This window comes from Dermacentor albipictus, chromosome 1 (genome assembly GCF_038994185.2).
Source record: "Dermacentor albipictus isolate Rhodes 1998 colony chromosome 1, USDA_Dalb.pri_finalv2, whole genome shotgun sequence".
Classification (NCBI taxonomy): Eukaryota; Metazoa; Arthropoda; class Arachnida; order Ixodida; family Ixodidae; genus Dermacentor; species Dermacentor albipictus.
The window spans coordinates 285,875,379-285,887,574 of NC_091821.1; the positions used below are offsets into that span (position 1 = coordinate 285,875,379).

At 44.7% G+C, this 12,196-nt stretch overlaps 1 protein-coding gene across 11 annotated transcripts in view; it reads right to left on the reverse strand.

Moving 5' to 3' along the window:
• The window catches only part of LOC139054433 (protein FAM184A-like), a 363,879-nt gene that overhangs the window by 71,862 nt on the left and 279,821 nt on the right, over positions 1–12,196 (reverse strand). For 3 of the 11 annotated variants that reach the window (XM_070531386.1, XM_070531384.1, XM_070531385.1), the window contains 2 exons: positions 9,752–9,887; positions 9,318–9,684 (listed from right to left, as the gene is read on the reverse strand). The exons of 5 other annotated variants lie outside the window; for them this stretch is intronic. In XM_070531386.1, coding sequence (XP_070387487.1) covers positions 9,341–9,684; positions 9,752–9,887 — 480 coding nt within the window. In that variant the 3' untranslated portion in view covers positions 9,318–9,340. Of the gene's footprint in view, positions 1–9,317; positions 9,685–9,751; positions 9,888–12,196 lie in introns of those variants that run through there. 3 more of the 11 variants (XR_011511212.1, XR_011511211.1, XM_070531392.1) reach the window with 3 other exon arrangements.

The window sequence follows — 12,196 nt, forward strand, 5'->3', positions numbered from 1 at the left end:
CGAAAGTGACACCGGAATTTGCTGTTTGCCATTTCTTCAAACGCGTTTCGCACCTCCACTGCTCTCGTTCCTCCTCAAGCAACGCCAATCCAACAACCGAAGTTCCAATCGCAAGGGGCATTTTCTCGAATTAAACTATGGATTGGATCCGAATGTGCCATTCCGCGGCCGAAGCCGCCGTTTGGATCCAATCCAATTAACCAGACACGCCACGCGAAGCCGGTCTCGTAACGAGCGTATGATCGCTTCAGACTTCCCAACTCCTGTCGCGTTCGGCGCCTAGCAGGCGACGTGGTCGACAGCAGGTTGATTGACAGGAGCGTGTCGTCATTTTGAACAATAAAAAGAGTAGTGCCACGGGTGCGATCGCACAAACAGCTCGCTTCTCCGTTCGTTCGGTCTGGCTGCGACGTCACAAAGTGGGCCGTCCGGAAGGTTTGTGAGAACGGGAGGGAGAGCACAGCCAATAAACGAGCGAGCTCAGCCCCGGAAGTTTGCGTCGCCAATTTGGGCTCCAATTGAGGACGATATATTAAGTGCAGAATGTTTGTAATGCTTTAATAATTAAACACGTAATATGAGAAAAAAATTTTTAGTGTTGCATATAATCTGCGCCGGAAATGTCATGCGAGAGAAGAAAACTAATTTAAGCAGCCTATATTTTGGTTTAGTCCGCTAGGTGGTATCGCACACGACAAAACACATTGGAGGGAGCGCGCAGTTTAGTAGGCGATCGTTATTTCTCGGCTGCGAATCGTCGTGATGTCGCGCAAGAACGTGGGCCCGCACGTGTCGGCGCACCAACGCGAATCGTTACCCCCCTTCATCACCCGGGCCTTGTGCGATCACCGTGCGTGCTCAGCCGAGAATGCACGGTCGAGCGGCAGCTGTGGAGCGAGCTTACCGCCCTATGGAACGCGGAACGCCCGGCCACGAAGACTGCGGAGCAAGGGCGGGTGTTTTGGCCGAAAGGAGATTTTTCTCTCGGTGCTTCCGTAAATCAAAGATGAATGCGAGGAGTGGTTCTGTGGCACGCGACGTTTACAATGCTGTCTCTAATTGCCGCGGCACGGGTGGAGGCCACCTGCCCGGCCTTTGTGGCCGTATTCGGCCTGGTCGGCACCTCCACGGTTACGGGAGTGTGCGAGCCACTTTTTCAGCCGCTCGACGAGATAAGCCATTGACAAACGCATCAAAAACCGGAGGACGCTCCAGCAATTTACTGTAGTTGCGTCGTGTATACAGCATCGCGTAGGCAATGTTATACCCCAGTCACGCAGGGCGCTTTCATTCGCGATCGCGCCCAATTCAGATGGAATTTCTCGACAGCGATTGGCTTCTCTCTTCATTCTGCGGAAAGGAGGCAATCGAAATCGAGAAATTTTGTCCCGATCGGGATCCATTCAGATCTAAAGTGCCTGTGTGACACTGGCATAACAGATATGGGGCTATAATCTAAGACTATTCCAAAGTTTTCTATTCCAATTGCGCAATCACCCTTCCGCGATTGGTGAAAAACTTCTTTGGACCATCCCCACTTCACCTGTCTGTCACGCGACGTCACGAAAACCGCGATAGCTCCCCATCTGATATGACGTGTACACACTGATTATGCATGATTTGACCCAACAAAAGAAAAATGTTTATTTTTGATTCGACGCCTTTTCGCCATTAGCCCTTGGCTATTGGTCAAAAGTTTTCGGGCTGCACCCACTTCACCTGCCTCTCAAGCGACGTCACAAAACCGCAAGAACTCACGCATCAAAGTGGCGTGTACGCGATAAAGATGCATTAATATGCGGAACAAAAATGAATTTTCTTCTCAATAGCCGCAGGCTGCCCCATTCCGAAAGGAATAAAAGATGGCTGCCGCCGATCGCTCAGGCACTAGCGACTCGCACCTGTCGGAGAGCATGGGGTTAATTGCGTATAATGAAACTTTTCCCTTGGCCGTGTAACGTTTTCGAGCACTTTCGGCACGTCTACGATCTCGTGCTGGCAACTCTTCTTTGCTGAGGATCCGTTTTAGTGTCATTCTTAAGTTTCTGTTGCATGCCACCGAGATTGTCGACGAGCCACCGCAAGCTAAGTAAGGGAAAGAGGACCAACCCCAGACGCCGGCACCACCCCCTTCATTCGGTTATCGATTTTCAGTGCAGTGGCTGAGCCCTGTCGAATACCTCTCCACTTGAGCGTGCTCCTCGCCTCTTGTCAGCCAATTAGATAAGACAAGCCGGTCAGTGTAGGCAATGTTATTCGCTTTTCAAGCAAACAAAAGTGACCTCCTATGAACGAGGAGAGCAATCGATTGGTCTGTTCAGACAACCCTGCGGGTGACCGCCAGATGTTTGCGTCACCGGTTACGCAAATTTGACGTCAGTATATTGGAATAAAAACATATTGGAATAGTTTTACATTATACAGCCCATAGGTTTTCTACCTTTATGTGCATGTGTTTGCTGCTGGCATGCACAAGACGGTTTACTACTGTAATTTCACGACTTTTTTTTTTCTGCTGTCATAAGTCTACGTTAGTTGCACATTGGCAGGAGCAGATTACGCAAACTTTTCAAAACTTCTTCTTCGCGTCTTATACATAAAGCAGCCCACCATGGAGGTGACCGTGGCGACAGACTCTATGGGCACCACGGCTGGCACAAGCGGCCTTTCACGTGAAAGTAAGCTTTTTCGCTTCCCTGTTGCCTTCCTGTTTGTGGTATCTGTCTCGTCTATAAGGAATGCAAGCTATTTCTACTTTAACCGTTGAGTGAATGTACCTTTTATAACGTATATAGGAGCACTGCGGCAGCCAGAGGCCCCTGCAGAGCCACTGCCCCGAAGCCCTCGAGCTGCGCAGCCTACAGCTGGCCTTAGCGCAGTGAGAACCAGTAAGTGAAAAGGAAATATCCTGAAATGTCCCAGCTTGAATGCACTGGACATAACGTAGTTGTGTGTTTCATTCATTATAAAGTGGTACTTTTTCCAGGCTACCAACCCTGCGTACAGCGCCGGTCTCGTGGACCCCATCGGGTCTCCCACCGGGAAGCCCTGGCACAATGCCTGGCCGACAACTACGCCAGAAGCGTTGTGCAGAACGACGAAACAAACGAAGTTCGTGTGCTCTTATCTGCTCTATATGGTGGAGCATAATAGAATGACAGCAGACAGGTGTAAAGATTTTTAGGAATTTTATGAGCTGCGCAGAGGAACACTAACTCACATACATGGCTAACACATGTTTGAATAGCTGAACTGAAAAAAAAAACGAACAAAGGACTAAGGGGCACAGACGAGAACTTCGTCGTACATTATGAACATGGTCATAAACACGGACACTTGAAATCATTAACACAATGCAACAGCTTCATACGCAGTCATCACTGCCACTAGCATTTCCGCAAACAGGAAATCATTGGGTGGACTAGAGAACAGGGACACTTGCGATCAATCACACAATAACAGCTTCGTACATTCCAAATTCCACTAAAACTTTTTATTTTCAGCAGCTTCAAAAACATGGCAAGTCGCCTGTAATTAAATCACGCGTTTTAAAACGCTGCCGCATATGACTTACTCGTTCGAAACCTTGGATGCACACTTTCAAGTATTAGCTAATCAATTTTTTCGCAGATGCTGTAGTTGCACCACACAGATTTGATTGCGCGTGCTGATTGTGATAGTTCTCCCTTTGACATAAAAATTCATGTGGGAAACATTTCTCCCAAGGAAGCGGGGTAAATTGAGTGGCATATGTAAAACTACAAACTCCAATGCTCTAAAACTACAATGCTCTGGACCCTTCGCTTTCGTAATTATTTGCAAAGGCTGTAGCTAACTCACACTTTAACTTTAGCCTGCACATCACCCATAAAGTTTCCTTTATTTTGCCCATTTAGAAACACTATGGTTTGCATAGTTCATTGAGGACAATGGAGAACACAAACCCCAGCAAACTATTGAAACTTAAAAAAGAGAAGAGAGTTGATTATTGATTTGCAATGGTTGTAATTAAGGCAGGAAGAAGAAAGCTTTGCCACAGAATACACCCATGACAGTGGCTAAAATTTCCACAAAGTTTGAAGTTGCTAACTTATTCTGCAAGGCTGGGAAACATCACGCATAATGGCAGTGCGACAGCCGGCAATGCTTCAATAACTATTTTTATACAGGGTCCAATACACGCTTTCGCAATAAAATGCAACAGTGGGCCTAGCATTTTTTTGTAAAGTGATCCATGTCATCGTTTTTTGCTCATTCGCAATCCCAAGCTCATTGTTATGTCATGTGTTTACTTTCCAGCCACGCGATAGCTTAAAAATACAAATGGTAATTATACAAATACAAATGGCTCTTAGCCATTTCCAAAGATTTCCCATCTCAGTGTATTCATGTCAATACTGACCTCGAAACGGTTTGGGCCATCATTGAAATAAATCACCAGAAGATAATCATAGGTGTTTGTTACCGCCCCCCAACTTATTCATCTAACTTCGTAAATGAGATGCATTATATCATTAATATTGTTACATCTCGTCATTCTACGTTACCTTTATGTTTGCTTGGCGATTTTAATCTACCGAACATAATATGGAATACTGAACCTCCAACTTTACACCCTTTTTCTTCATTAGCCAATGAGTTCTGAGACATGTGCTCTGTCTTCTCATTTTCACAACTTGTTACTCAACCCACACGCACTACCGAATCCGTTGAGAACACACTTGACCTTCTATTAACATCGCGGTCTGGCCTAGTTTACGACATCACCTATTTACCCGGCTTGAGCGACCATTCAGCACTTTCGTTTGACTTAAATATTTTGCGGCCAAAAACCAGTAAAAAATTCAAATCTTTTCGAGACTACGCGAAAGGAAATTTTGAAGCAATCAACGCCAAATTATCTGCTTTTCTAGACGTATTTATAAACAACTTCGACAGCCGTGCCGTTCAGACCAACTGGAATATGTTTGCTGCAAAAATTGCGGAACTAACAAACAAATACATCCTACTGCGCACCATTGCATGTAATCCAACCGACCCATGGTACAACATCCGTCTCAAGCGCCTGTCTAATAAAAAGAAACGCCTGCACAAATTAGCCAAACGTTCACCTAGCCTAAACCGCTGGACCAAATACAAGCTGGCGGCAGATGAGTATGTAGCCGCACTTAAACAAGCCAAAGATCACTTTCTTGGCAATACCTTGCCTTTAATGCTTAAAACCGACACCAAGAAATTCTGGCGCGTCATTAACCCCAAGACAGACGACATGATAACCTTAATCGACAGCTCTGGAAATGTTATTCCAACTGATCAATGTGCGTCCGCGCTTAATGATGTTTTCATGCACAACTTTTCATCAATTACACACATTACTCTTCCATCCACGCACGACTACGATTACCAAGCAATTTTTCCCATAATCATTGAACCAGCAGGCATCGTACCAATTATCTCGTCTTTAAAACTATCTTCGGATCCAGGACACGATTTAATAAACGCGAAATTTTTGAAAAGCACTAGCTGTTACTCTTCAATTTTCCTAGGAATGATCTTCCAACAGTCGCTAGATAAGGGTTCTTTGCCTGATGAATGGAAGATTGGGAAGGTGATCCCACTCCATAAGACGGGTGACAAGCATTCTCCATATAACTACCGCCCCATCTCGCTCACTTCCATTCCATGTAAGATGTTAGAACATATACTTGCCTCTAATCTTGCTAGCTTTCTTGAAACGAACTCATTTTTTTCACCATCGCAACATGGCTTCCGCAAGACATATTCATGCTAAACACAACTAGTTTTATTTACGCATAAGCTAAACGTCATTCTTGACCGTTCTTCAACTGCTGACTGTATATTTTTAGACTTTTCAAAAGCGTTTGACAAAGTGTGCCATAACCTTCTAATGTTTAAGCTGCATCAAATTAACACTGATCCCAGACTGCTTGCATGGCTTGAGTGCTTTCTTTCTAACCGTTCACAGTTTGTCTTTGCTAATGACTTAAACTCTCAACCGAGCAGAGTACAGTCCGGCGTACCTCAAGGGTCGGTACTTGGTCCCCTCCTTTTCTTAATTTACATAAATGATCTACCCTCTTGTGTTTCCTCTAACATTCACTTATTCGCCGATGATTGCGTAATCTTCAGGGAAATAATATGTGACACTGATATATCTTCTCTTCAATCCGACCTTGACGCTATTTCTACTTGGTGCCAATCATGGTCAATGGAATTAAATATTAAAAAATGTAAATTTATGCGCGTGTCCAGAACTTCTAACCAGCTTCCTTCTTACTGCGTTAATAATCACCCCTTAGACCCTGTTTCCTCCTACAAATGTCTTGGTGTCCATACTACTAGAAACCTCTCGTGGTCCATGCACGCTTCTTACGTAATTAAAAATGCTAACCGCATGCTGGGATACCTAAAACGCAATTTCACTAAGGCACCGTCTTCCGTAAAATTAACGTTATACAAGTCACTAGTCCGCTCAAAACTAGAGTACGCCGCAGCAGTTTGGGATCCCTTTCAGAAAAACCTAATTCACTCTTTAGAAATGGCACAAAATAACTCTGCTCGTTTCGTTTTTTCTAATTATAACCGAACTGCCAGCACTTCTGTAATAAAATTAAACCTTGATTTGCCATCTTTAGCCTCTCGCCGTAAAGGCCTTAGACTTTCACTTTTTCATAAGATATTTCATCATCCTTCACTTCGCGACGACGAACTTATCTCCCCTCCTCAATACATTTCATCAAGGTTAGATCACAATAACAAAGTTGGAATTTCATTATGCCAAACTAATGTCATGTCTGATTCATTCCTTCCGCGTACATCTGCCGAGTGGAATCGCCTACCAGCTTCAACCGCTACTATTGTTGACCATCAGCACTTCACGGCAGTATTAGATAACATTGTATAAATAGGAGCATTTCATTCGTGTTTTTGTACTACCAATTTTATCACTGTTTTTGTTTTGTATTACCGGAACACTTTATTACTGCACTGCATGCACCGTATTTATTTTTATTGACCAGCACTCCAGGAACACTCAAATAACATTGTATAACCGAGAACCATCTATTTCTGTACTATTAACTATTTTGCTGCACTGTACTTTTTTCTTTTTTTGTATTTGATGTAACCACTCCCCTCTTTAATGCCTCTGGCCCTGAGGGTACACGAAATAAATAAATAAATAAATAAATAAATAAATAAATAAATAAATAAATAAATAAATAAATAAATAAATAAATAAATATTTCTTTGCAGAACTGCATGCAAAGCAACAACAAGAACAGATACAATGGTCCAGACAGATGCAACAACACAGAAAGTGTTTGTCCTTGTCTCCATAATTGATGAACCTGCGGTAATCTGAATGAGCATGCATGCAGTTGAGCGCCTTTATACCCAAAGTGCTTGGAACCTCCAAAATCATTCGTTTGTCACTTGTTTGTAAAGTTCGCACACAGCACGCCTCACACTAGAAACCGAACATAGGGCCCTATAACGCAAAACTTTTCCAATATATTTTTATTCCAATCTCCTGACGTCAAATGTGCGTAACCACCGGCGCAAGAACCGGGCGGTCACCCGCAGGGTTGCCAGACCAATCAAGTGCTCTCCTCGCTCATAGGAAGTCACTTTTGTTTGCTCGAAAAACGGATAGCATTGCCTACACTGAGCGGCTTGTCTTATCTAATTGGCTGACAACCTTATCTAATTGGCTGACCTCCCTCCCGATAATAGAAATAAACGAACGGCTACCTTATTTCCGTTATGTGCACATGAAATTGCATGCTATTGTTATAAATTTGTCAATAGTATGTTTTAATATTTTTTAGCAAATATCAATAATATGTTTATGGTGTTTGAGTCAAATGAGTTAGGTGGCAGTCATGCTACTGTTTGCTTTTTCTATACTTTGTGTTGTGCATTGAGGTCTAATTTTTTTTCTTGCAAGGTTCCACATCCAGCGTATACTGGAAATCACTAGATGGGTGCTTTCGAAGTGTGTTACACGTTACATATAGTGAAGTACACTCTTGAATGGAGATCATTATTTGGTGCCTGACGGGGATTCTCCAGCTAGCAGCTGATGCCTTGTACGCGGAGAAAAACACTGTCTTAGTAATGTTGTATTCAACTAGGCCATGTTATTCCTGCCATTTATATAGAAGTACAGAGTGCTAGTCAGGCGTGCGTGATTGTTTTTATTTTCATGCTTGCCACTTTGGTAATGAGAGGGCAATAAGTGTTACACGAAGCACTTCTCGCTAGCCACATAGGCTCCTGCTGTAATATTTGTTTGCTACTACTTCTATTTAATTTTATATATACCAAGCTGCAGCTATAGAGTGCATTACTGTACTTGATATTGAAGAGTAGTTCAAACTGCTGTGATATTGTATGACAGACACACGTCCTGCAGGGTACCTACTATAGCAGCACAATAATATGTGCTTTAATGAGGTCTATCAGCATATCCATGTATGCGGCGTTAGTGCAGCTCATTGTGACATATTTCACCACTGTTACTACTTCAGAAATGTTGTACGTGGGATGTATCTGAATGCAGAACATGTAGTGGCCGACCTTTATATGTATTTTTGGGGGGTTGACACGAGCAAGTTTCCGTAAGTGAAGTTATGAAGTACATTAAAGTAATAACATTTCCTTGAGCTCCGCGATTTCTTGCTTTTACTCCATGCTAGCTGAATATAGTGCACAAATAATCTGCCCGTTCTAGTGTTAAACCAAATATGTTCTTGTGAAGTTTCAACCTAGCTACCCAGCTGGCTGCAGGGATGCACAAAATGTTCAAATGGCGCGACATGTCTTGTGCAACATATGGCTATCTGTTTTGTTTTCATTATTACCTGTTATAACAGTGTGTTGTTTATTTTGTGTTTGTAGTTGTTTAAGAATAAAATTACAAAAGAAAAAAGAACCCGGAAAGGAGACGCGGTAGCACACGCGCTCAGCTGCTTGTGCTATTCTTTGTATTCTCCTTGAATTTTCTTTCCCATCACGAGCCAGCTTGCCCAGCAACACTTCTTTAACGTCTCTCTTCCACTGTTCCTAAACATTTCGTTAGTGTGACACACCCTGTGAAAATCCGCCGTGGGGATTTCGGTATTAATCAAAACAAACATTTTTGAAAATGCCTTGCATCCTTCTGATCAAGGGCGACAATTTCAATTTGTCAATAGCATTATGAAATTTGCCTTTTCACGCCTATGTTGGAGAGCTGACGAGGTAGCGCACGCAGATGTACGCCAGGTAGGGGCCACAGAGAAGAGGTTGACTACCTGGCTCCTCATCTGCTTTGCCCTCATGGCGTTTCCTGCCGGCAGATGTGATGCGCCTCGGACACAGGCAAGCCCTGCTGTCCTTGCTGCGGGGGCTGGTCGTCCTCGCCGTCTTGCAGCTCCCCTGCCTTGAAAGCAATGTTGTGGAGAGTGGCGCAGGCTGCCCCAATTGTGGCTGCATCCTTGGGCAGGAGGGTCCGGTACCTTTGAAGGCATCGGAACCTTGCCTTCAAGACGCCAAGACCCCTCTCCACAACATTTCTCATGGAGGTATGGGCCCAGTTGTAGCCCCCCTCCTCAGTGTGAATGCCTCGATGGCCTGGCACAGGTGTGAGCAGCCATGGCTTAAGAGGGTAGCCCAAGTCTCCTGCATGTTGGAAACATGATAACTGTGTAATATATTTCACTGACTGCAACATGTCTGCAGCACTCACCAAGCACGCATTCTCCACGTTGAAGGTTACTGCTGAGGCGGCCTAAGAGTGGTGGGTGCATCTGTACGTAAGAGTCGTGGAAGGGTCCGGGGAAACGGGGATCGCTGTCCACGATGCTCATGTTGCCATCACACACCTGGATGGCAGAACAAACGGGTGGAAAATGGTTCCGAATGATCAATTCGAGCTGGAATATTTTCGTATTTCACGTTGTCATGCTGACAGCTAAATACAGTCTCAATAAAATGTTTTTGCAGCAATATTATTTCATCATTCTTTCCCAGACACAGCTGCATTCTTTCTCACACTAGTAAAAAGCGATCTCCCAAATAGTTTTCTTGAATTATTGCAAGAACTGTGCAAAAAGCTACATTCACGACAGATTTCTGAATTAACGCTCATCATAGCCGCCGTAGTCGTTCAATGCGTAATGCGTACTCTTATACCCGTGCCGCTGGGCACTATCGATCGCGATCGATTTGATACGGTTCGAAATTATCAACCGCAATTACCTCCCTCCCGCAGCTTGAGCAAATGAGTCTATCTGGACCGAGGATACCCGTATTGTACACACTACGACATTTCATGAAACCGGCAAGCTACTATAAATGATGAAAGCGTGCAAAGAATGGCAGATCAGGAGTACTTACGATCATGGTATTAAATGCGTAGAAGCCTTTTCTCGGCATGAAGCCCGCAGTCTCGCCTACACTCAGCCCTTCAGGCTGTTTGATGGCTATGAGCGTCCCGTCGACATACGCCACTACACCGGGAATGTGGCCGCGATCCGCAAAGGCGGCCTTTGCGCTAGCCTTGCCGGCCAGTGTCAACGGGGCCCTCGCCCAACCCTGTTGCCGGCCCACCACGGTTCCGTAACCGCGTGAATGCTCTCGCTCACGGAAGCCTGCCCCATGGATATGAATTCTTCGCTGCCGATGGATCTTTGGAAGCTCCCCGTCGCGAAGAAGCGGAGACCACAAAGCACCTTGTCTTGCGTCGTGATACCACCGGTTCGAACTTCACCGATGGCATCTTCCAATTGTTCGCAGAGTCACCGCACAGTGCTCTTCGAGAGCTTGAGGTGCTCGCGGAACTCTTCCTCTGTCAACTCGCCAAATGTGTCCCGAAAGATGCGTCACCGAGGCTGCCCGAGAGACTCCAAAAGTGCGACAATAGGAGCGGCCATCGTGACTCGTGAGCGCCAAACCGCGAAACAATGAACGCAGTTCTCTGAGCACAACGTGAAACGGCGAGCATTCTCGACAAATGAGCTCATATCATTCAACATTAAAAAAGCGAACACCATTTATATTTATCACACCGCAGGTACAACATTTATTTCACTGTGATCACAGTTGATTTGAATAATTAACATCGCTAATGTTCTGCGACGGTGGATCGAGTATCAATCTCGAAAAATGGGACCCCCGCCATGGCCACCCATGTTCGGCGAGCGACGACATTACGAGCAGACGAAAGGCGCATCGTCTGCTACTAGTGCTGCTATGACAACGGCCATTCATTCTTCGAAACGAATGACGTCGTCAACCGTTGCACGCTAGCAGACGATTCCACTCGGTTTTCGAATGATTGACGGCAGCGTGACGTATGCGCATTCTGTGGTCCTGCCCTGGCGCAATGGATGCCGTGACGAAAAGCGCGGGCGCCAATGAATCACGAGAGCACAACCACACGAACGGGAAAACGAGCTGTTTGCGCGATCGCAGCCTGGCAGGACGACCACAAAATGAGAGGGACACACACAAAAGCGCTTCTGTGTGTGTCCCTCTCATTTTGTGGTCGTCCTGGTTTGTACTATTGTCTTTTACTGGAAATGTACCAATTGGCTGTTACAGAAGCTTTATTGAACGTCATTTTGACGTCACCAATAACGTGACAGCGCCCGCGGCTGGCGACGTTGGCGCGAAGTAGGCCAATCGCGCGCGCCGGTAACCGAGAGAACGTGCCGAACAACAATCTCCGATCGCACCCCTCTCTGCCATAGTTCAAGCTAGCCGAGCAAAATAGAAGTTTGCGTGCACATTTTACTTTGAGTGTAGGGCAAGTAATTGTGGAACAACGATGTAAAAATACATGTAGATTTGTTTGATGGTGCATTCTGTGCATTTAATTTTTTCAGTGTACAAGCAAGACGATATAGAGTTTGGCAATTACTGTTTTTGAAATTTCTTCATAACTATATTCAATATGGAGAATTTCTTCTGAATGCTTGTCGAGACGTAATCTGTCAAATAAAATGAAGAATACTCTTTGTAAGACACTATGGTTATGGATATTCTATAACTGAGCAGTCCAGGCAGCTGCGTTTATTACTGATGGGTTTACTGTTCTTAAATACAAGAAAAATGTAGTAACAAGGACTGTTCCAAGGACCTTTCAAGATTGTCTGTGAAGCTGTGTAATGATGTCATCGCATTTATTCAC